We start from the raw sequence: 25,720 nt of genomic DNA, 5'->3' as shown, positions 1-25,720 counted from the left end.
TATGAACTGTAGAGTTCTAGTAATTTCCCGTTATTTAAAGCTAGTGAACATGTCCTCTATTAAAAGAAGGGAGTGCCTTGCAAAACACTTCATACTTTCATCTACTGAAGAATGCTTTAAAATGCCAAGATTCTTCCACCTTATAAGATTCCTTTACCCTGTCCCTATTATGATTTTGGTGTTAAACATCTGTGAAATCCTTTAGACACTTTTCCCCCCTTTCAGTCATCTGTTATGGATATAACTCTGAAAGTTGGGAGGCTAGGCAAATTGTGTAAGGTTTTAAAGGAATGATGTCATGGTATCTAAATACAATCTAAAATTCACTAATTCAGTAGGAAATCATTTTTTTTGCCTTAGGAATGGCTATAACATTCATCTGGGATAACATGTCAGATAGTTTTTTGTGTGTTGTATGTAAATGTCCTGTTTTTTGTTGGATTTTATCATAAAACCACATTACAGTATATTTAAGCAAGCTATGGGCATATTGTGCTCTGTTAAAGAGTTTTAGTCCAAGAACATCTGGGGACCCAAGGTTGGGAGCCATTGCCCTACACCCTTATGGAAGGGGTAGCATGTGGAAGAGGACTCCCATCACATTACATGCCTGAAATTGCTAGCGGAATTACTATAATTTTCTGCCTATAAGACACTACTTTTTCCTAAAGTCACTACCTTAAAAATTGAGGGTTACTTCTTTTACACAGAAGTTAGCTGAGATACAGAGGCTTCCTTCAGCCACGAGGCTTAGTTTCCTACAGTCAGGAGACTTCGCTTCCTCCAGTCACAAGCCTTATGGAACTGATGTCAGCTGATGCTGTACAAACCAATTGGAACACCTCCTTGGAGGTGGAGCCTGTAGGCTCGAGATTCAACAGAGACTCAAAATGTCCGACGTTCTGAGCCCAGAGGTTGAATCCTCAAAGCTACATTTTCTTAATTATTGGGTTAGAAAATTGGGGTCTGTGTGTCTTATAAATGGGGGCGTGTTATAAATGGAAAAATATGGTATTTGAAGTGCTCTAGAAATATAAACATTACACTAATGCATTTCTCAGTTCTGATTTTTGTACATAATTTATACACTCCTATTAATTTCAAGAGTCTTAAATCATGGAAGTTCAACTCTGGAAGAATCCTGCATGGAATGGAAATGTATGTCTTTTAAAAGGGTTGCAAACGAAGTGTGTGGTGTAAACCTTTACAGTTTTTTTTAATGAAAATGTCCTGTGCTTTTTAAAAAAAAATTAAAAAATGGATGCTCATTTTAATATTATTTTTTTTTCTTTTGGATGATCCTTTCCCAGTCTCCCCTGCCCATGGAGCCCGTCCAGCATCCTGGAGTTACTTCCCCCCCTGTACGTTTTCATGCATTCCTTTTTTTCCCTCTATACTGTATCATCTTCTTTTGTATTTAGCTGGGTTAATGTCTGTTTGAAAGCAATGCGAGGAAAATAGAATGGATTTATTGTGCTTGCTAATTTTGCAACAATAAAAAGTTTGCCTTTCCCCAATCCTGAGGAGGAACAGGAATGATATAAATCCTAGTTCATCTTGTTCCACATCTATACATACATCTTCCCATGGGGTGCTGTTAAGATGGCTCCATCATTTCACGATGCAGTTATTTATGGCTTTCTGCAATAGCATTTATTAGAGTTGCTTTTTGTTGTTGTGTTCCTCTAATCTTTATAATGCAAAGTCAAAACATCCCCCTCAGTGCCATGTTTATGACTGATAAACAAACCTAAATCTTCATAATGGAGAGTAAAAATGCCTCCCTTAACTGGATCTGCAGAATTAAAATTTGGTTGCTTCTTCTGGGCGCCCTTCCCCCTTGAGCAAATGTGCGTGTGAGCATTACATGTGCAGATGGAGGCATTCTTATCAGCTTAATTTCTGCCAGTAGAGGGATATGGCTTTATCATAAACATGTTCCATACACATCATATAAAGAGACTGCCAGTATCTATGAAATGCTTCAATAAAATGCTTTCTGTTATTTTTATTAATTTCATGGAAATGCTTAATTATCTGATTCATGATTAGAGGCCGCAGCACTGGTAAGGTTTCGCAACCTTTGTCTTAGAAGGCAAAGAATCATAAAGAGAGAGTAGACAGATTGCCAAGGTATTTATAGAATAAGATAGTTCCCTACTGACAGTTACAGTAGAGATGTGGGGTTCTTTAATGTTACAGGGAGAAAGCAAGATGGCAAGGAAACTGTAGAATAGGTTTTATAGTGTGTGTGCTCACTTACGGGCGCACACACTCTTCCCTGGCTTTCTTTCAGTGGCTGGCCTCATCAGTATTAGGGAATGTGGATGCATCTGTAGCAAGCTAGACACAACCATTAACAAGCTAGATTAGCTTTCAACATGAAGAAAAGATCTGGCCTCTTGCTCTGAGTAGCACAATATGGTCATTGGGGGAAAGTGTAAAACCAAATGTAATTCCATTTATAATGCTTTTTTATGTGGCCACAACAATGGCTGACTTTTGGTTCCAATGGCTAACCTGTACCTCCCAGTTCATCGGGGTTTTAAAAATGAAAAAAAAAATACAATTCTTTTAGGAAAAGTGTTCATGCACATGGCAGCTCAGTGATATAAACAAAGTGAGCTTGCTAACAACATTGATCATGGCAACCAAACCTCTCTCTCATCTGAAAATATGACTATACCTTATATAGATTATATGGCTACCCCATATAGACGGTTTCTAACATTATGGCATTTGGACTGCACAAATTTATTTGCATGCAAAAGTAGACAAATTCTGCCACAATTCTTGTTGGGTTTGTTTATCTGAGTCATGGCTATAGAATTAGTCATTTCTTGGTTTGATTTTGGGATACTGTTCTTGATAAAGCTCATTTGTGAATATGAATTCGCCATAGAATCTGCGGATTCTGCAAATCATTCTCAAAACCCCAGCAGGCCTTGCATTAAAACTCAATATAATATTCCGGAGTGCATCTCTGGTGCACCTTACAGATATTTTTTTGCAAGGGCGGACTGCTTCTACATTTTACTGTTCAGAAAGTGCAAAAAAGATTCCTCCCCGCAATGGACCAGCATCCTATCATGCACTGATCCATGTCTTTTTCGGTGATCTGGCGGCATTTCTATATTTAGATGCAGTGTAGGGTATGTTCTGATCCTGGGTTTGGTACTAAATTAGCAGACTGTGCTAGTGCCTACAATTTTTTTTTCTTTTTAACAATTAGCTTAATTTTGTATTAAACTGACTTGTCCTTTTCTTGCCTCATTCTTCCCCTTTCCCCATCGCCGCATGCAGATTTGGAGATGGATAGTATAAAACCGGGTTCAGCATGTGTTTCAGAATCTCTGAACCGGTCTCAACCAAGCTCAGGTAGAGCACATTACAGTCAACTGTGGTCTCTTAACTGTACTAACTAAGGATTCTAACTTTGTCTGTACCGGCAATAATACCTACTAATGGATTTAGTTATTATATTAGAAGGTAGTTGTAGTTGCATCCAGACAGCTGTTTCTTAAAAGGCTGGCCAACTTTTTTGCCTGTGTGTAAATGTGCATGCAGAATGTGTGTCTCGACCCGCGTCCAATTCAAACAAAATTGTTGAGATCATTACTAGAGTCAAGATTTTTTTCTTCCTCTCTCGAAAGAGTTCACAAATTGTGTGTCTCTTACAAATTTTGAGTCTTATCAATTTTGTGTGTGAACTTTAATTATACCCAGCTGTTGTCGATTTCCACAACCGTAGGGGACTCTGGCCATGATTGGGGAGAAGTGAGTGCAAAGGATGACAAAGGAGTGAAATATTGTTGAAACCCTGTTGTGTAACTGTAGCTCATATGACCGCATTACGTACGCAGCTGCAAGGCTATAACTAGAGATGGTTATGCTGTAGTTGTCTTGACTACGTCGCAGGAGTTGGTGAGGATGAGCATCTATTGGAATAAAAATAACCAATGGGTGGTTATATGACTCATGAATGCTGGATAATCTGCCTGCGTTAAAACAGTTATTTAAAGCAGTTGTTCACAGCCATTCACTAAACATACTCCCCCCATCCCGAAGCCATGCTGTTATGCTTACAAAGATGTGAGGAAAGGCCAGGGTTTGGCATTAGTGGGAGGATAAGCCTAGTATTGATTTTGATGGGAGTTTTTCTTCTACAATATGAGATCTTTAGTATTGAACAATCCGAGTCCCCTCCAGCAGCTGAAGTGACATGGGAGAACTATTCGTCTCTTGCTTCTAATAGCCAGGCATCTTTTTCTCTGTAGGTCTGAGACCTCTTTATCCACACTGCCTATGCTGTTCAGTGATCCAGTGTGGTGGAGTGTTGGGCTGGGAGTTTGCGGGGATGGGGAGCATAGGATAAAGTCTCCACTTGGCTAGGAAGATCCCGCAGTGATCATGGGCTAGTGCCCCTGTACCAGCCTAACCTGCCTCGGGGGGTTGTTGTGAAGATCAAGGGAGGAGGAGAAGAGCCATCTGTACCCCCTTGGAAGAAGGATAGCCTATCAGTGTAAATAAACGAATGAATGCCTCCATTGTCGTGCCATGCCTGGGAGCATAGCTATATACCTGTGTTGTTGAACACAGGAATCAAAAGCTTTGCAAACACAAGAAATGTCAGTGGTGCACGAAAACAAAACGAAGCTATGGGCATATTGTGTTCTGTTGGGGAAAGTAAAGCCCCAGAAGAGCAAGGGAGGCAAAGGAGAAGATTTTCACATGTCAGAGTGCCTTGTAAGAATCTCTGTTACTAGAACAAAGTTATTTTGGCCCAAGTCACTAAAAAAAGAAGGTAATAGAGCTTCAAAACATTATTTCATGCACTACAACTTCCAGACCCTTCCCACTATCCATAGGCCATGAAGGCTGGTTCGTGATTCAGTTTGTAGTCCAAAAAGGCAACATTTCCAGGAACTAGATTAACGTCGTAATGCGAGGCACCACTGTAGTATCTCAATCTAGTTCCTGGAAATGTTGCCTTTTTGGACTACAAACTGAATCACGAACCAGCCTTCATGGCCTATGGATAGTGGGAAGGGTCTGGAAGTTGTAGTGCATGAAATAATGTTTTGAAGCTCTATTACCTTCTTTTTTTAGTGACTTGGGCCAAAATAACTTTGTTCTAGTAACAGAGATTCTTACAAGGCACTCTGACATGTGAGATACTACAGTGGTGCCTCGCATTACGACGTTAATTCGTTCCAGCGAAATCGCTCTAGAATGAAAACGTCATAATGCGAAAATAAGAGGCAGTCCCGAAACGAGCAAAAGAGGCAGTCCCGAAACGAGGCAGTCCCGAAACGAGCAAAACCAGGGAGCTGGCTAGGGGACAGATTGTAGTTGTCTTCAGTTTGTCACTTTCGAATTGGCCTCCTCAGCCACACTAGATGCTGTTCCAAGTCCTCCATACAGAGCACATTACCATAGTCTCTCGAGACTGAAGGATGCCTACAGGATAACTACAATAGCGTGATAGAGTTTGGATTGGCATTAAAAGCCTTGTGATATCAGTCTTCCACAAGTGCCAAAGGCTTGGTTTTTAGTTTGGAAAACTAGTAGGGTAGCATGGTTAAAGTGCTGGATTTAGATGAGAGGAAGCCAGGGAATACCTGTGTTCAGTTCTCTGCTCTTTTGCAAAAGCCTATGGAGCAAGCTTGGTCAGCTCATGTACCTTTCAGCCTAGAATACCGAATCTCACAGAGTTGCAATGGGGATGAAAGTGAGGGTGAAAATTGCCCCATCCTCCATGGTGGCCGCATGGGATTTTTAGAAGAAGTAGATAACAGGAGCAGAACAAGCCAGAATTAAGAGTCCTGATCAACCATGGAAACTCACTGGAGGGTGGCAATCATAAAACCACTCCCTAAACAACTCATGTTCTTTGAAAACACTAATAGGGGTTCCATATGTGAGGTGCAACTTGACAGTGCATAACAACAACAACAACAACAACAACTTTTATACTTTGTTCAGTGCATTATCTCCTAGCAAAGAATGGTGACTTGCCTTTGAAGGACCCACATAGGATATTATTAAGCAGATAGTTCTCCAAACGGAAGAGTGTAGAATATTTAGGATCTTCACAACTGTGAATGCATGTTCCATTTCTCCTTCCACTCTCCACATCCATGGGTACCTGCATCTGTCCGCCATGTTGTGCCTCTGTGCTAGGGTGGTTTCAGAAATTGATGAGAAAAGGAGAATGCTAAAACTCCGACATACCCAACATCCTCCCATTGGATTTGAACAGACATACAGGATCTGTGTTTCCATTTCTTTGCTGGCCCACGTCAGCCCATTCGCTCTCTTTAAAGGGGAATCTGGCTGTTTCTGTTTGCCACAATCATAGTACCATGGAGCAGTATAGTGCTTATCTTTCAGAAGAGGAAACGGCCTTATAATGATGCTTTCTACAGCCTGCTGAAAACATACTCTAGACATTTTTGATAAATGCCACTCTCTTTATCATGCTCTTTTTCATGAACAAAAACAGTGTGGCATATACAGTGGAAGGGAGGACAGTGAAACTGAATGAAGACAGGGTAATAGGAGTTAATGGGTATGTCTAAGGTGATAAAGGAATGGAAAGAGATGGGTGAAAAATGAGTAGTGTGCATTAGTGGAAGAGACATTGAAAATCATGGAGGGATGTCTGTAGGTGCAAAATGAAGTATTCCATTTTATTGCATATCTAAGAGGACATAAGTGTTAGGAAAGCCCCGATTCTCAACACTCGCATTTTGTGCATGAAGAATGTGTACATCTTTAAGTTGATACCTTCCTGTGTCCCATCTACTTTGATAGGTGTGATTAGCTTTCATTGGCAGGATACGTCTTGGCAATATATGAAACACTAGATATTGCAGCTTCCTTGACTCACCATTAAGATTGCAGCTGAAATGTAAAATGTGGGCAGATGGCCAATCAAATTGGACGTGTATGGCATATGGAAGTGCCCCTTCTGTTTTATAACGGTATGTCCTACAGGCAGTTGCTATATTAGTGATCTGGATTCTTAGCCTGGGTGTCGGAATCGGAAAAAACCCCCAACTCTTTCACTTATATGTGCGTAGCTAGCTGGATAGCTCAACAGCTTAGGCATCAGGCTGCAAAGCCAGAGGTTAAGAGTTCAGTTCTCCACTAGGGAAAAGAGCCAGGTTGTGTGGCCTTGGGCAAGCTGCACAGGCCCAGGGCACCCCCAGAAGAAGGGGGAAGGATCAGTTTACGTATTGAGTATTCAATACCTAAGAAACCCTGGAAAGGACTGCCATAGGTCAGGATTGACCTGACAATTATTATCATTAATTACATACATAGATGAAATGCATGCATGTGTATAGATACATATTCCTAGATTCCCAGTGTGGTGTATTGGCATGCTACTATTATTATTACTACTACTACTACTTTTGAAACAATAAATTTTAATAAATTTTAACCAAGCAATATAAACTAAATGATGGAAAAAACCCAAAATGGTTTAAAATCATGCCAGTTGCTAATAGGTTCCTGAGTACAGACACACAAAAGATTTAATTTTTTTAAAAAAACCTAGAAATGCTCTACATAGGACAAGGAGAGGTATCAACGAAACATATGATTCCATAGATGTCCCTGGGAGGATAGTAGAAAATGTAAGTCTCTATAATTGTTTGCAAAACTTCTTAAGGGAGGCCATATGTATCCTTACTCTTGTTTTTAAAACAAAGTTGGTTTCAGCCTCTCTGATATGTTCTTGTAATAATGGCTGGTAATTTGATAACTGACGTTTCCAAACAGTTAGTATTTGGCAGGATAGACTGACTGTCATTCACAGCTGAATGACTTTAAAAACTTAACAAAGAAGATTGTTTACTTGTTTCTGCTTCTGGGACATAGCAATACCCAATAGCACATTCCAGGAATCTTTTCTAAGCTGTCATGTTTAAGAGATTGCCCATTGAAAGGATTGTGTTTGTTTTGATATGTTTGTACTCCATCCTTTCTCAAGAACTTAACCTTGGAGTATTAAAAATAATAATCATGGGCTATCAAGTCAATCCTGACTTACAGTGGTGCCTTGCTTAACGATTACCTCGTTAAACAACAAAACCACTTTACGATGAAGTTTTGCGATCGCAAAACGATGTTCCTATGGGGAAAATTGCTTAACGATGATCGGTTCCCTGCTTTGGGAACCGATTTTTCGCTAGATGACGATTTTAAAACAGGTGATTGGCGGCTCTAAAATGGCCGCCCACTGTGCAAAATGGCTCCCCGCTGTGCTTTAGGACGGATTCCTCGCTTTACAGGCACTGAACAATGGCTGCCCTATGGAAGATTTTCACAAAACGAGCAGGTATTTTCACCCATTGGAACACACTGAACCAATTTTCGATGCATTTCAATGGGTTTTTAAATTTTGCTTGACGAGGATTTTGCTTAACAGCGATTTGAACTGAACGAATTATCCTCGTCAAGCGAGGCACCACTGTACTTTTCAGAGTTTTCCAGGTAGAGAATACTCAGAGGTGTTTTTATCATTCCCTTTCTCTAGGGGGCACCCTGGGACTGTGCAGCTTGCCCAAGGCCACCCAGGCTGGTTCTTTTCTCAGGAGGCACATCGGGGGAATCAAACCTCTGGCTCCACAGCCAGATATGTAACTTACTGAACTATCCACTTAGCTTCTTAAGAGTATTGCATAGCTATATTCCATCTTTTATACAATCTGTTGAGATAGGTGAAAGATAATGGCTGGCTCACAGTGATTAACTGAGAATGAAATTTGATAATATGTGTAGTTGCAGAGTCTCCATCCTGCCAGTAAATTTTTTTAGAGTAAGTTTGTTGCCCGGACAAATGGCTATTGGAGAAAGGTCATAAACACATTCTCCTTTTATAGCCCAAGCACAATACGTTTCTTTTCAAATGGGTCGGCCCTCCAGGTGTTGAACCAAAGCACCTCTCTGCTCTAGCCAGCATAATCCGTGAAGATCGACTGTAGTTGCAGTCCAGCAGCATCTGGAGAGTTTGGCTTTGGGAATGCTTGAATTTGGACAGCAGTGACTTACAGGATAGGTGGCAGAGTTGGAAAGATACGTCAAGATGGCCCAAAAAAAAACTGCAGGGAAAGAAACCAAAAGCAATTTTTTTTTCTATGCTGCCAAATTACGTACAGGGATAGTTATTAGAGCAGAATTCAAATTAAAAAAAAAATTCAAATATCATTTCAAAACAAAAGTGGTGATGTTCAAACCTAATGAAATTAGGTTAATATTCTTTTACAATAGCATCATTTCCCTCCTTTTAGCCATCTGCAAATTTTGGCCTCTGCAGCAGCAGCGGGGGATTGGATGTAGGTTTAGCCGGTTAACTGCCAAACAGCCCCGATGTTTACAAGTAACGTATCCAGACAGCTGAAGAACTCTTTTTGCAGAATTCCAGGAAACTCCGGACAATACTTTGTATTGCTGCGCTTGTACCATTTAAAAATCATTTTTGATTTAATCTAGTCACATGCGCCATCCCAATATAGCTGGTCCCCCAAAGCGAGCAAACTTTCATTGAATCCATTTATTCCAATCAGTTTTCCCAGCAATGTCATCAATCAGATGTGTAAAGGCATAAACGGCACTTTCTCTCCTTTTCCTGCTCCTCATTATCTCTGGTTCTTTTATCCCTGTTTTCCTGCTATAAATGGAAAAAGCAGAGGAGGGCCGGAGTCCTGGAGAATTTGTATCAGAGAGTAGAAAAGCAAGGGGAGACTTTCCAGCCCTCCTTCCTCTGGGAAACTTTTACGAACAGCAGACATTGCAAAGCAACTACCTGGTGCATTCAGCCTTTGCAGCTGAACTGCCATATGCAGTGAGTCATCATCCTCTTTAATTGCCTCCCCCTCTTGGCTCCCTCCCTCCCGCTTCCTGTTGATTCTGTCAGTTTTGTGGACACAACTGGAGATGCTGTCTTGTTGCCAGGTCACTCTTTCCAGTGGCGGTCAGTGGGGGAGAGACCCAGACAGGGAGAGAGAGAGAGAGACCTGTACAGTGGCTCGAGAGTCGCTTAGAGCCCTGGAGTCACCTGAGCAGAAGGAGAGGCCCTCGGAGGTGGAGTTTTAGACCAGTGGAGCTGGTTTCACAAGGGCGAAATCTCCCGACTGCAGGCAGAGCAGACACTCTCTCTGTGTGTCTCACAAGGAAGTTGCTGAGCTCACCTTCGGATGCACAGCTAACCGGGAGAGGCAGTCAGAAAAAGAGGCTGTTTCAACCAGAGGAAAGACCGCAGAGTGCCGAGTTGTAAGGAGGGAACCCTCCCCGGTGGATGGTTCACAGTGAAGAAATTCCTGTTTACAGCTGACCTTTCCGCCGGCCGGGTGTAATCCTCTCTGGCCGGAATGCTGAGCTGAGCGGATTACAGACCTCCATTACTTTCCTTGTATCGTGGTGCGCCGGTCTCGCCAGGTATTGGGGGCTGATCTAATTTTTGTCCCACAATAGAGGACGGCAAAGGTAAGACGGTGCTGCTGGTTTGCCTTATAGCCTCCTTCTGGGAGGAAGATTGGAATCATTGTGTGTTCTCTTTGCTCACAGCTACAAACAGACAGCATAGTGTAAATGTCTGGAGGATTTGTTTGACAGAGGGTTTAAAATATCCGTTTCTTCTCATATATGTGGTTGCAGGAAGCTATATGGAAGAGGTTGTTTTCTGATTTCAGACAGCGCAGAAGAGCCGACATGATCTGGCAACAGGACATGAGAAACTATAGAAAGAATGAAGTGGCTTATTTTATTGGCAACAGCATATTTCCTCATATTTACCCCGTTCCTTTTCACCCTTGCTGCTATGTGAAAAAGGGCACAAAACCTGTTACTCAGGAATAGTGAACGTCCCTTTATCCTGTGGGACCCTAACTGTTGTTATCTTGTCCAACCCGTTTTTCTTTTTTTAAGAGTAGTAGGCTTGTTCGATCTGTGCCCTAAGGCCACTTGGCTGGCTCTCTTTTTAAGCCAATAAAAGTTTTAAAAAGAAATTCTCTTTCCCTCGATGTGTATTAATTATAGAGACGATTGCAATTGTTTGCCTTATCCCTAAGCAGCTGGCCTTGGGTCTGTGTTATTTGTTAATTCCACAGTGGTAAAAGGAGGCGGTGTTGAAATAGACATGAGCTCATTTCAAACCACTAGAGAAACCATTCATACTGGAAACTGCTTAAAGACGCTTCATATGCATATGTTAAAAGAGTTAGGATTAAAAAGCTGCAAAAAGAAAGGGAAAGGAAATCACCACTTCGTTCTCCCACGCCTTCCTTGATTTTCCACTGTGTATCAGTGATGGGAAATTAAAACCTCAGATCAGGGCTTCCGTGTTCCAGCTGAATCAGCAACATATATCAAAGATTGCCTAAACCCAAAGAAGCATTCTTTCCCCCCCTCTCTCTGTGTGTGCATTGTTATTTTATTTAAATAATGGCTATGGCTGAATATTTCTACTGATGGTTGGAAATGTTTCTTACAAGCCAGTCCATTAATATAAAAACCACATGTAGTCAAAATCACATTTCTGTACTTGCCTAAGTACAGAAATATCCATGGTCCTCACAACGTAATGAAGCATGTCTACAAATACAATTAATTGCTACTTGGAGTTAACCCATTGATGACTTCTGAATATAATGTTTGTTCTTTAAATTATGTGAAATAGTACAGAGAATCTCATCATTATATTTATTATATATACAGTAGTCTTCAAAAACATATGACGTTAATCTCTTTCTGCTGTCTTCTGTAAAAAGAATGAGTTGGTTTGGTTCTGTAATGCTCTGATACATTTTGTTCAAGAGATCAAGGAATGAGATTCTATATATGTTTGGGATCTACCTTAAAAGTAATCCTTGTTGCATCTCATGGTATTGATTATACAACATCCCACAAGGCATTTGTTTGCATGTCATTTAACGTTTGGCTGATGAGTGCTTTTTCCTGTTTTCTTTGGAATTTGGTTTGAGTGTGGCAGACCAATGTAACCGAAACTGAGTTGCACATTTATATGTAAGTTTACAGGGTGCCTTGATTTTGAAGATGGAAAACGATGAGCTTGAGAATTGCAGATTTGAGTCTAGACTCACAACTGTGGTTAGTGATAACAGTAATTTTGGAAAATAAGTTAGGATAATTATCCTTTATTTTAAAATTGACTTGTCTCTTTCAGCCATAGTGAACATTAGCCATATTGTTTTGGTTTCATACAAGACATAGCCGTATTTACTTAGAAATTCAGGGGGAAAGTTTCCAGTCTGTTTGCAACTGCTGCAGAAGATGAGGGGAGCTGAGGAGCACATGGACCCCAAAACGTTTGTACATAGTAAGAAATCATCGTGTTACCTTCAAACTGTATCCATAATCTTTCCATTATCCTCTGTGTCTGTTCCCTTTCCTTGCTTTCTGCTTTTGTGAGTTAATCTCCCAAATCTGTATTCATTTGTTTATAGTGGCTGGATAGCTCATTGATTTGGGTACCTTGTTTCAGAGCCAGAGATTGGGGGTTCAATTATCCACTTTGCCTCCCCCCCCCAAAAAAAAAGGCAGTTTATGTAGCCTTGGGCAAGCTGCACAGTCTTAAGAGCATCCCTTGAAGAAGGGAGTGGTAAACTGTTTCTGAGTACTTGCTCTCTAAAAAACCTTGGAAAGGGTTTCCATAAGTTGAAATTGACTTGACATCTCACAATTATTATTGTTATTTAGAACTACTTTTATCAGTGTGCCAGCAAAAATGGTCAATTTAATTTGACTGAAGTTGCCATGGAGACATGTCAGAAGGTGGAGAGCTGCATATTTCGAATGTGTTTTTCTTTAACATGCTGGCCAAATATTATTTGATAGTCAAGGAACCCAGTCATGTTGTGTCGCCAACTGCAGTTTCTTAGATCCAAAACCCGCACTGTCATCTTGCGATCACTGACGTTTTGAAGCGCAGGCCTGTGAAAGACAGAATTTGTTCTGGCAGATCCTTCACAATTTTGGATTCTAACCTTGTTCACAGTGTAGTTCTGTTGTGTTGAAATGGGTATATGGCATACTATAATAAAGACAGCATCAAATAAAGCATTTTAGTCACAAAGTGTGGGGGAAGGCACTGAATTGTTTGGCTTTGTAATGGAATCAGATAAATTAATGAAAAATATGTCTCTTGGTTTGAGAGGTAAATTTGAGTCTCCAAGGATGTTTCTGAATATCAGGTGAAGAAGTACTGGAGCCTCCTTGTTCTGTTTCTCAGTAGCCCGATTCAGATGTTCAGAAAGACACTGATCTAAACCTGTGAGTGAAGTGAGCATCCTAGTCCCACCCTGTTCCTCCTAGCTGTCATATGTGGGGAGCCAAGTATGAAGAACAGATTATTTCCTGTGTGTGGATTTGTCAGAGATTCCAGTGGCACGCAGGGCTCCCATGAATGAAGATAGCTCTTTTCTTCAGATTTCCGTCTTCATATCCGAGAGCTGGCCTTTAAGGAGGTAGGGCTAGCCTGCTGCCTTTGCTCATTGTCAAGAGAAACTCATTTATTGAATGTTGATATAAGAGTGTAGTATCTCCTGAGCATCCACTTGGCTGGGTGAAAAAAACAACAACAATACATGAAATGTGGAGGAAGAAACCTGGGAGGGTCTGGAGACCCTTTTCTGACACCTCCAAGAAATGCTTTGTGTTGCGCCAGCATCTCCAAGCAAACCGGGGTGGGTGGGTGGGTGAGCAGAAATTCACAAGCAAAAAAGTGTGCATATGTTTAAACTATGTTGTCTGTTAGAATGAGTTCTAAAGGGTTGTTTTTAGAAGAACATTGAAAGACTGCTGTCTGATTTAACAGAGCTCCTCTTAAATGATTACATGCAAACCAATGATGAACTATTCATTTTCTAAGTAGTTCATTTTGAGAGTCCTTGTCAATGGGCTGGATATGACTTTTTATCTACCCGTCTAAACGTAGGCCAATATCTTTTTTTTTTTTTACTGTAAGTGAAGTATTATTTCCTACTTGCAGAGTTTTCAACATTCCCATTGTGTCCTCCTCCCACATATAGAACAGTGGGTGAGACAGTGGAAATACTGTAGTACCAATTCAGCTGCCACTGTCTCCTCCAACATGATGGTCCAGGATTGTGCCCCCGGCTTGCAGTCAGTTGAGTGACGTGAGGTACAGGAAAGCTTCAGGAAAGCACCAGCTAGATCTCTGTAGATATTGCCCCCATTCTTTTCAATGGGGCATCAATTGTGCAAGGAGGTGGTAGATATCTTGTTAGACATGCTCTGAACAGCCCTGGTGCTTGAAAAATGGCAAAAGGATTCTGGCCTTTGAGTTACATGGCTGATATCTCAGATCCATAACTGATGTGATGCAGTGGCCAGAATGTCATTCTAGAACCTTGGAGACCCAGATTCAGCTTTTTTACTTATCTAATTTTTATCACTATACAGTGGTGCCTCGCATAGCGAGGTTAATCCATTCCGGATTAACCTTCGCTATGTGAAAACTTCGTTAAACGGAAAGTAAAACGGCTGAAAACTCACTGTTTAGTGAAGTCTTCCCATAGCCGGCAGCCATTCTCGCGCCCTCGGTAAGCGAGGGGAGGGTGCGAAAACGCTGCGTGCGGCCATTACGTCTGTTCCGGCGGCCATTTTGGACCTGCCGAACAGCTGATCCGCGGGTCGCAAAGCAAAGGTCGGTAAGCGAAACGCTTACCGACCTTCACTATGCGAGTTTCGCCCATTGGGGGCATCGGTAAGCGATCGCATTAGTGATCGCGGAAACCGCATCGCTATGCGATTTCATCATTATACGGTGCGCTCGTTAAGCGAGGCACCACTGTATTTTGATGCTGCCATTCTTCCAAGGCATGGTGCATGACTCTCCTTCTCCCCTTTTTATCCCCACAACAAAACTCCTGTGAAGCAGATGATGCTGAATGTAGTTAGACCAAGGTCACCCAGTGAGGCTCATGACGCAGTGAGGACTAGATCTCCCAGATTTCACCACCTACCCTTTTAACGGCTCTACCAAACTGACTCTTAGTCCAGAATCAACCCTGAAGTTCATTGGACAGATGACCGGTGACGGTATCTCAGGCCTTAATTGTAAGGATAAAATGAGTGTAGAAAGAAATATGTATTGCCACAACTTGAACTCTCTGGAGAAAAAGTGGGATGGAAAGGGACTAAATAACTCAGATTAGTCCAATGGAATATCTTGTCTTGAGTGACTTAATAATCCCAAATACTCCATTCTTCTTGTTATGTGCTGTCAAGTCATATCTGGCTTATGGGGATCCTACTAGAGTTTTCAAGGTATGTGAAATATTCAAGGAATGGTTTTACCAGTGCCATCCACCAGTGATTTTCCATAGCTGAATGAGGAACGAAACATAGATCTCCTGACTTCTAGTCCAACACACCATTATACCATAGGGGCTCCCATTCTATTCTTAGTATATGCCATCAAGTCAGAACTGCCTTCTGGCAACCCTAATAGGGCTTTCAAGGTAAGTGAGATATTTAAGGAACGGTGTTACCGGTTTCACTTCTCAGGCGTCCTGAGTCCTAATCTATGCACTTTTATCACTGCACCATTCTTAGTTTTCAAAACAGCCTTATATTCAACTGTAAGAAGGTTTTGCACTTGATATGACTTTGATTCACTGGGTTAACGAGGTACTTTTTGTTTAACAAAATAATCTTTTAAGCTGATTGGTTTGGACAGCAAAGACTTTTTCTTCCCTCCCTTTTATGGCTGTTTTTAGAAATAACCTTAGGAGAGAGTTTTCAAACATAGAGGAGGCAGACACTAGAATAGCAGTTACTTTAATTAATGCCTGCCTTTTCACTATCTCTTAACACAATTTGCCTGCCGGTCTCTATATATATTAACACGACACTTTAGCTGGGTGCTCTTTTGTAGGGAAAATGACTTCATTGTTGAACTAAGGAACCTATCAGTATTTTTCTGCACAACTTAGGGCAGTGCTTGCTGGGACATGTATGTTCAGATGATGATGATGATGATGATGATGCATTCGAAAAATGAGCTTTGATAATAAAGTAGAACTACTTAAACTACTTAACCGAATACCAGAGAGGTAATCTATGTTTTCAGATGGAACATTAGTTTACCAAGTTATGAAATAATGAAATAACTAAGCTAGAATATTAATAGGTGGGAGAGCTCTTCACGATGAAAGACTGAGACATAACCATCTGCAATTTCTCAGCATATATGTAGATATTGAACTCCAGTGTATTTTAGAATGATGCCTCTTACCTACTTAAGCCTATTTATGTTGCCTAAGACTTTTCTTTCCTGCCGAAGTCAAGCTTGTGCCATAGAACAAGTTAGCTTTTAAGGTGCCACAAAGCTATTTGTTGTACTTTAAGCTGGATCTCATGCTTCCGCTTTTGCAGTACTTTTGTATATTGCAATATACAAGGAGGAAATAATCTAAAGCTTCTGTGACCTACTCTTCATTCAAGAAAGGTTGTGTTTACTCTTGGGTTTTTATTTGCACTCAAACAATGTAGAAGTGTAACTGTGTGTTATTTAACCACACTTTTCCAGGAGTAGAACAAATCACTATCAGCTTAGATTCTTCAAGCTCTGTAGTTCCAATTTACATTGAAGCTGCTTCATGCCATTTTCTAAATCATTTCATGTACAGTATGGATCAGGCCACAGAGTCTTGAACGTAACTCCAGGAAACCAGATGACAGACATTTTTTTCCTAGCCGCTGCCATAGAATAGATTTGTCGTTGGAAAGACAGACAGCTAGAATGAACAAGTCCATATGAGGATTCCTAGATGTTGTCTACTTGATCCAAAGGTGGTTGAGGAGTCCAGGCCATGTGGCTCCAAATCCAAGGCAGACAATTGAACTTCTTGGAGGATCAGCTGGCTTAACACTTCCATCATGTCATTTCTGACATCTGTCCAACTGAAGAGTCTCTCCCAATGAAGAATGACACCCAAAGTAATGTCTGCCTTTATGGTGTCTGTTCAGTAGCCATCAAGGCATTCAGTTTAATATAGGAATGGGGAACATGTGTCGTTCTAGACACAGTTGCCTGAAACGTTCATCAACGCCAGCCATGAATTGCAGTCCAGCTTTGGAGGGATACTTGTTCCCCACCCCTGCTTTAGCTGTTTGGAGCTGCAGAACAGAGAGGATTAAAACACAGTACCTACTATTCAGAGAATCTGCCTGTACACTCAGTTTAAAGGCTCAGATGATTTAATAATCCTTTCTGTAGACAGATAGCAGATACTCAGAGATGCTAACTCTTCCCAACATGGTAGTTTTCTATGTGAGAGGATTCTTTTTTTATGTAGGACCATTGAGTCATGTAAGTCCCTGAGCTACAGTCTGAAGTCATATTCTAGATATAAATTTGTCTACTATTTATAGCGGCTAACTTTTGTTGAATTTAGCCCTCCATGTTGGAGAGATGTATTCAGAGCTTACGCATCCAAACGCATTTTCCTCGGTATTTTTTTAGATATAAAATACAGGTAAAATTAAACTTTATCATGACTACCAATCTAAGTCAATAGTTTGCTGCAGTAGGAAGCAGCCACAGAAACTGACTTAGGAGCTTTAAGTCAGAACTAGTTAAGGTGTTTTTTTGTTTCTTTGTTTGTTTTAAATTTGATACAGAGTTAATAGCATTCCATGATCTGGGGCGTCATTATTTTGACCCATGTTCCTTCAAGGAATTACAGACTAAACTAGCATCCTTCAGTCTCGAGAGACTATGGCAACGTGCTCTGTATCGAGTACTTGGAACAGCATCGAATGTGGCTAAGAAAGCCAATTCGAGAGTGACAATCCCTTCCACACTGAAGACAAGTCCAATCTGCCCCCTGTCCAGTTCCCTGATTTTGCTGCTTTCGTGACTTCCTCTTTGCCTCGGCCTGCTGGACAAGGGTCTCTTCAAATTGGGAGAGGCCATGCTGCACTGCATGCCTCCAGGCTGAATGCTCAGATGTCAAGGTTTCCCATCTGTTGAGGTCCATTCCTAAGGCCTTCAGATCCCGCTTGCAAGGATTAGCTGAAAGAATAAAATGATTGCTTTCGTGGGAACATACTTCACTATAAGCTTCCCTTTGAACACTTTAATGTCTCTTATGCATTCACATATTATTGGATCAGCATTTCTATACCATTCTTGATATGGTGTGCGAACCTGTGAATGTGAAGTTCAGCATTTGACCCAAGAAGAAGATAAAAAAAGAATGTGCATTATATGGCTAATTATGTCCCTGAGTCAGAAACTTTAAACTCCACATTGACAGGCATCTGTGACTTCAGTCATGACAGACATATAATTGCTGGCCTGTTGAAATAGGTATACACATTATTTTAACAGCATGACTGCTTACATGGAGTGAAAATTATCTGACTTAAAAGTAATTTGCATTAAATGGCAAGACAGTTTACACAATAAGTCGGAGTAGGCATGTTATAGTGAGCTAATTCACTGGACTAGAAAATGAAGTCAGCGTATCTGTAGCTCTTTGCTACATATATTTGAAGTAAGTTTCTAGACCTCAGGGTCCAAAGCCAGATCTGGAATGGTTGAACTCTTAAGTACTCTGGGAAGGTACCCTCTAGTTCTTCACATATCATTTCGATCCTCACCACAACCACAACCACAACCACAACCACAACCACAACCACAACCACAACAACAACAACAAGAATAATAATAATAATAATAATAATAATAATAATAATAATAATAATAATAATAATAATAATAATAATAATAATAATAATAATAATAAACTAGTTTAAAATATATATAGAGAGAGAAATTTCCAAATTAGAATGCTCTGTAATCATCATAGAAATTGGACTGCTTTGTTACAGGTTTCTAATGTGACCCCAGCCCTGTTCAAAGTAGACTTGTTTATATTTGGTGATCTACTGTCCTCTTAACCTTTAAATCATTATCAAACAAATCTTTTATTTATTTCTTTTTTAAGGCAAAAGCCTGCTGAAGGTAGTAATGCTTACAATCCTCTTTCTTCTCCCCCTTTCATGCTGCTACCAAACAAGCTCTAGTTATCTTCTTAAACCCGTCCACTTGCACATGTTTCTAGTTTTTGACATTTTCCTCACAGCAGGGGTAAAATCACTCACGGATGGGGGGATAGGCAGTCAGTGTTGCTGGCCATGAACTCAAAATATGGGTCATTCTGTATGGGGAAAGATCTTTTTTTTTCCTAGGCTGCTAATCCTGTATTAGCAATCCTTCTGTCATCAGGAATCCAAAACCTGAAAGGGCACATTTTAAATGTGCGTCTAATAGGACAACTATATGACGTGAGTGGTTTTAATTCATCCGTGTACTCTTGCAAAATTGTCGCTCAAGCCTGTAAGTGGATTGAACAGGCATAGTCACCCCGTGAGCTATAAGGAGCTTTTAGTCTGTTTTATCTGAAGAGGAAGATGTGTGAATACTACTTTCATAGGCACCCAGTTAAGAGTCATCCTGTATTCATGTACACTGAGTGGAGGAGGGACACCATGAATATTTGAGTGCAGTGGCCACCATATCTTGCATACTTCTAGCTTAAAGTAGACGTTGAACAATTATCCAAAGTGCACAGGAGGGAGCAACAACAACAACCATACCAGTACCTGTGGCCGGACTGCCAGTGTCCACTAATCACAACCAGCTTTGATGATGCCTTAATGCTGATGTAGTGGAGTTATGTCAATGCTTTAGTGATGGTCCCCATGTCACCCAAACAAGGCAGGATCAAATTCTGTGATACTGACAAGGAGATGCATGATTCTCTTACCAGACACACATACTGTTACAGTGGTGCCTCAGTTGACAACGTTAATTCGCTCCAGCGAAATCGCTGTAGAGCGAAAAAGTCGGCAAACGAAATTTTAAAAACCCATTGAAACGCATTGAAAACCGTTCAGTGCGTTCCAATGGGCTGAATATCTGCTCGTCCAGCGAAGATCCTCCATACGGCGGCCATTTCCTGGTGCCTGTTAAGCAAAAGAGCCTTCCTAAAAACAGAGGGGGGCATTTTCTTCAACCGGTGGCCATTTTGAAACCCAACGATCAGCAAACAGTGAAAATTGGTTCCCGAAGCAGGGAACCGATCATTGCAAAGCGGAAAAACCCCATTTAAACCATCGTTTTGCAATCGCAAAAGCAACTGCAAAAACCTAATCGTACAGCGGTTTCCTTGTTAAGAGGCACCACTGTAGCTACAGTGATGTCACAGCACCTTCCATTGGGTGAGCCCATCGTGCCACAGGTAGGAAGAAATTAGCAACCAAGTGCTCCGGGCATTTCTGCCTACAGAGGTTCAAGTTCTCCTTAAGCCAAACATTGTGGTTGACGACTGTTTTTGATCATACCACAAAAGGATCCAAACTGGGCTGTATAGCTGAGTGTGGAGCCCTGCAGGGTGACAGGCTGCCATGGGCCACTGGTAAGGAGAAGGTTAAGAAACAAAGCATGCAATCATGGCAGCAAGAACACCACATTATAGTAGCACTCCATCAGAAAGGACGCCGTATGGGGAAAGTGGAGGTGTACGTCTAAGTCCCAATAATGCAATATTACACTATCCATGCAATGGTGGTGCTTAGCCTGAAGAAGTCGAATCTTCTCCTTGAAAGCTTGCAATTTGTTTGATTTTTTTAAGTAGTCCAATAAAAAGTGTATCACCCATTTTTGTTGTTTAGTCATCAAGTTGTGTCCAACTCTTCGTGACCCCATGGACCAGAGCACGCCAGGCCCTCCTGTCTTCCACTGCTTCCCGGAGTTGGGTCAAATTCATGTTGGTCGCTTCAATGACACTGTCCAACCATCTCATCCTCTGTCCTCCCCTTCTCCTCTTGCCTTCACACTTTCCCAACATCAGATTCTTTTCCAGGGAGTTTACTCTTCTCATGAGATGGTCAAAGTATTAGAGCCTCAGCTTCAGGATCTGTCCTTCCAGGGAGCACTCAGAATTGATTTCCTTCAGAATGGATAGGTTTGATCTCTTTAGAAAACCCATTTTTACATTTGTGTATAACAAATGAACAAACCCATTTTTACATTTGTGTAATCTTAAGGACCCCGTGGCCTTTCCCTAATGAATTCATGCAAAATTTTGGCCCTGGTACAATTTGCTATGATTGCTGACTAAGTCCTTGATGTTCTCCTGTTGTATTTAAACATGTCAGTGTGGGAAAGACCTATGCCCCAGCCTGCCATTCACAGAGACCCTCCCCTCCCAGCCCCCATGCTGCTTGTGGAGAGGTTCCTCCATCCCTTGGTTTATCCAAATGGTATCCTAAGAGTTCTGCTTGTGTTTTGTAAACTGTAGGAATCATAATAGCTAGTTCTGAGATGCAGGACATTTCTGAAGGGGTGGTTGAAGCATCTCTGTTCTTTCCTTTTGTTGTTGTCTCATTGGGGTCATAAAACACTTAGGCTAAAGGTAGTATTTGCAGCCAGAGAGGCAGCAATGAATGTTTTGCCCCTTGACTGCAGCCAAGGTCTTCTGTACTCGGGACTCAAGTGGGATCTGTTGTTATAAATCCCAGCTGTAAAAGGTAGCAGCGTTAGACTGGAAAAAACTGCAGACTATGCTCTGAACTTTTTGTAGACTTGTGTGTGTGTTTAGTCGTTTAGTCGTGTCCGACTCTTCGTGACCCCATGGACCAGAGCACGCCAGGCCCTCCTGTCTTCCACTGCCTCCCGGAGTTGTGTCAGGTTCATGTTGGTTGCTTCGCAGACACTGTCCAGCCATCTCATCCTCGGTCGTCCCCTTCTCCTCTTGCCAGAGGAAAAAACCCCTTTTGTAGACTTGGGTAAGCTTTAAAACGATGCTGTCATTGGTGATTGCCCCCTTCTTGCCATCTTCTGTGGCTGTTTGGCCACAGTTTCACAGTTGCTGTGACACATTGACCCGAGATGGACAGAACCAAGCAAAAGAGCCTCTATGAGCCTTCGTGTTGTAACATCGGCTGTCGTACAACACGCCTTGGAACAGCGTTGTGCTATGAAATAGAAATATTCTGTGACTTCAGAAGAAATTAAAAACATGGAAGATGGGAGTTGGTTTTGCCTGCCTTTCTAGTAACCGTGTGTGAATTCAGGGCAAAGGACAGAATATCGAAAGCTCAGCCAACAGTAGTTGCAGATGCATGTGCCATAGTGAGAGAATTTCTACAAATGTGTTAAAAATTAGGTTTCTTTCCCTCCCGTTGCAACAGTTATTACTATGGAATTGCCCGCAGCAAAAAGAGTTTGCTAACTTCAAGTTAGTTTCCGTGCAAAAAATATTACTCTGATGGGTTGTTAGGTTGAAATTTTTCTTAGGAGTAATGGGTTATAGTTTGTTTTAGCCTTTAAGCAGTAAGGGCAAAAAGAATCTGATTACTCATTATATTGCTTAGTAAGATTTTATGACTTCCTGGTACTGAAAGGGCTGGAAATCCTTTTTTTTTTTCTTTTTTTTTTGGCAACTTGCTTTATGTTGTGGCTTTTATTCCAGTAGAATATCCTCTTTTGTTTGCAAGAGAATTGCTTGCAAACAAAAGCAGTTCAGTAAGTTAAGCAGCTCACTTTGGTGTGATACTTCTTGGCTTTTTCCTCTTCCTGCAAATAGCAGAAAAGTTGTAATGGGACCACTTTGTCCTAATTGCTGATTCAAATGCATGCTAGGTTTATTTCCCTTTTGACCTAGGCTCATCACAGGGTAATTTCCCCTAGTATAAATCTCCATAGCCTTGTCTTTAGTTCAGTGAAGCTTGGAAATCCAAACAAAACTGAGACCTTGTAATCCAGTTAATGTGAAAGGTCAAGAAAGCACTGGAGTGTTTTCAAGCATGGCTTTTGAAAGAATACTGTCACAAACAGCAGACCAGCCAATGAGCTGCTCTGTTACTAAACATACAGTGGTGCCTCGCTAGACAGTTACCCCGCATGACAGTTTTTTCGCTAGACATTGGCTCTTTGCGATCGCTATAGCGATTCGCAAAACAGTGATTCTTATGGGGGAATTTCGTTGGACAATGTTTGGTCCCTGCTTCACAAACCGATTTTTGCTAGACGACGATTTTGATAGCTCCCTCCGCGCTCGCAAACCAGGTGTTTTCGGGACCTAAGCTTCGCAAGACTGCTCATCGGCAGTTCGCAAAGCAGATTTCCCATGGCCGATTTTCGCTAGACAGCGACAATTCTTCCCCATTGGAACACATTAAACAGGTTTCAGTGCATTCCAATGGGAAAATGCTTTTTACTAGACAATGATTTCGCTAAACAGCTATTTCAGTGGAATGGATTATCATAATCTAGCGAGGCACCACTGTATTTTCTTCTAGGAATAGGGAGAAATAGTCCCTCCCATTGTGTATCTGTGCCTATTTATACATGGTTGATGATGAATGGATTGACCTCAGCAATCTTCATGCATGAAGGGAAACCAGGAAGATAAAAATGGGTTGCCGCCACCATTGTAATTTGCTTTCCCTTCCCATCAGTCGTCTCTCTTGTGTTGCAAATATCTAGAGTTACAGCTACTGCCTAACCGTATGCTTTAACTTGGTCTTTCATTATAGAATTTAGTTTCTTCTTAAGCTGTTTTATCTATGTACAGTGGTGCCTCGCTTAACGGCGATAATCCATTCCAGGAAAATCGCCGTTAAGCGAAAACATTGTAAAGCGAAAAAAAAAACAATTGAAACGCATTGAAACCCCTTCAATGCGTTCCAATGGGGTCAAAACTCACTGTCCAGTGAAGATCCTCCATAGGGCAGCCATTTTCACTCCCTGTCTTGCGAGGAATCTGTCCTAGAAAACAGCGGGGAGCCAATTTGTTTACCCGGTGGCCATTTTGAAGCCGCCGATCAGCTGTTTTAAAATCATCGTTTTGCGAAGAATCAGTTCCCGAAGCAGGGAACCGATCATTGCAAAGCGGAAAAACCCCATTTTGACCATTGTTTTGTGATCGCAAAAAGATCGTCATCATGCGGTTTCGTCATTATGCAGGGCAATCGTAAAGCGAGACACCACTGTATAATAAACAATGTAAGGGGGCAGAGATTATTTTGGAAGTGCAAGAGGTTCCATGCATGGCCAAGTGGCTTGACAGTGACTAGAATCAGCAGTGTATTTGTAGAATATAATATCAATGTTGCTATATGGTTGTCTGCCAACAAAATGAGGTTTTTCTTTCCCTTGACAGTGTCAAAAAAGCACGGCAAGCTTATTACTTTCCTACGCACATTCATGAAGTCTCGGCCAACCAAACAGAAATTGAAGCAACGTGGGATCTTAAAGGAGAGAGTATTTGGCTGTGACCTTGGTGAACATCTTCTCAATTCTGGCCATGATGGTAAGGAAAGAGAATGTTATGATTTGACTGTAGTATATATTTCAAAAGAATGAACCCGAATTAACTGATATTGTTTTCTTTGAGATAGTAGAATATTCCACCTACAGGATCAGGAAGTGTGCCTCTTGGCGAATCAAAGTATTCCAACAGGAGATTGGGAAATTTCTCCTCCCTGCTTAAGACCCCTGTCTACTCATATCTGTTTCAAGGTGAAGGAAAAGAGGAAAAGGGACTTCCATTAAGTGATCAGAAATCCATTCAATATGTTGTTGGATGTAAGCCCAAGTGTCTGGAATTTCCATTCTCTTAAAACATGAGTTTTTTTCTAGACAGTATTCTGTCTTGGTATCCAGTTCTTTCATGACTTTGCAATTTTTTCGTGAATCCTTTCACTCTTCTGCTCTTTGATATCAGCTTGCAGATCATTCACAGAAACAGACTGTTCTAGCGGTGATTATTTAAGAAAGAATCAGGCTGCTCAGTTTTCCCAGGAGTTAAGGCTATTGGAAAAGAGCCAAAGACAAAATGTCATTCAGTTTATTTGCCTTTGGTACCTGAATACATCTTAGCAAATTAAATACTATACTCGTTTGCTGGAGGGGCATCACCTGCCAAAATCTGTTCTGTTGTATTTTCCCACTTTTGCTGCTGGGCAACAATGTCTTGAGTTTACTCTAATGATGATTTGGGAGTACAGAATTTAGAGCCGTAGAGGAATGGAATTATTTTGGCTCAGCATAGATGAAACGTTGCATTTGAATACTCAGTTGGAAGAATCTTCGGTATTCAGTACAGTATTGAAGAAGAGGCATGCACATTGTACATCTTGTCGTTTGGCTTTTTGTCTTGGGATAACTGTCAGCTGCCCCAGAGGGAGAAATGGGTAGAACATGCACCGCTTGGCACCTCTTGTGCATTGAAGAGCCATGGCGTTTGTTTCTCTACTGGTTCCATCAGAATATTTGGTTGCCTGTAATATCAGTTGCACCTGTAATCCAACCCATTCATAAAACACTCATTTGAGTGATACTGACTTTAACCTCCAGAAAAGTATTCATGTGAACCAACTTTGTGTGTTGGAGCTGAAGGTCTTTCATGTCTTGGTGCTCCTTTTGTTTGTTGGCTCGTTGTTTCTTCCTTTTATAGCTAGGCAGTCTAAATCATCTACTTAAAGCTTACATCATCCCATCAAGGCATGCTTCTTGTCTCAGCCCTAGGTATTAATCATCATTGTCTCAGTACTTATGCAATTAGCATGTTCCATCACTGTTGAGTGACTGTATGCTGAGTGACTGTATTACAGGAATTTGAAGATGTGCCTCATACTCCTCATATCT

General features: G+C 41.2%; 1 protein-coding gene across 5 annotated transcripts in view; it reads left to right on the top strand.

Moving 5' to 3' along the window:
* ARHGAP32 (Rho GTPase activating protein 32) overlaps positions 1–25,720 on the top strand; it is a 206,474-nt gene that overhangs the window by 147,823 nt on the left and 32,931 nt on the right. For 2 of the 5 annotated variants that reach the window (XM_072979026.2, XM_072979027.2), the window contains 3 exons: positions 1,311–1,361; positions 3,304–3,378; positions 24,234–24,383. In XM_072979026.2, coding sequence (XP_072835127.2) covers positions 1,311–1,361; positions 3,304–3,378; positions 24,234–24,383 — 276 coding nt within the window. Of the gene's footprint in view, positions 1–1,310; positions 1,362–3,303; positions 3,379–9,814; positions 10,498–24,233; positions 24,384–25,720 lie in introns of those variants that run through there. The other 3 variants (XM_072979029.2, XM_072979028.2, XM_072979030.2) reach the window with 2 other exon arrangements.

The sequence above is a fragment of the Pogona vitticeps genome, chromosome 8, assembly GCF_051106095.1.
Source record: "Pogona vitticeps strain Pit_001003342236 chromosome 8, PviZW2.1, whole genome shotgun sequence".
Taxonomy (NCBI): Eukaryota; Metazoa; Chordata; class Lepidosauria; order Squamata; family Agamidae; genus Pogona; species Pogona vitticeps.
Note: the sequence above shows the minus strand (reverse complement) of the source record. Positions and strands in the feature narration are given on the sequence as shown.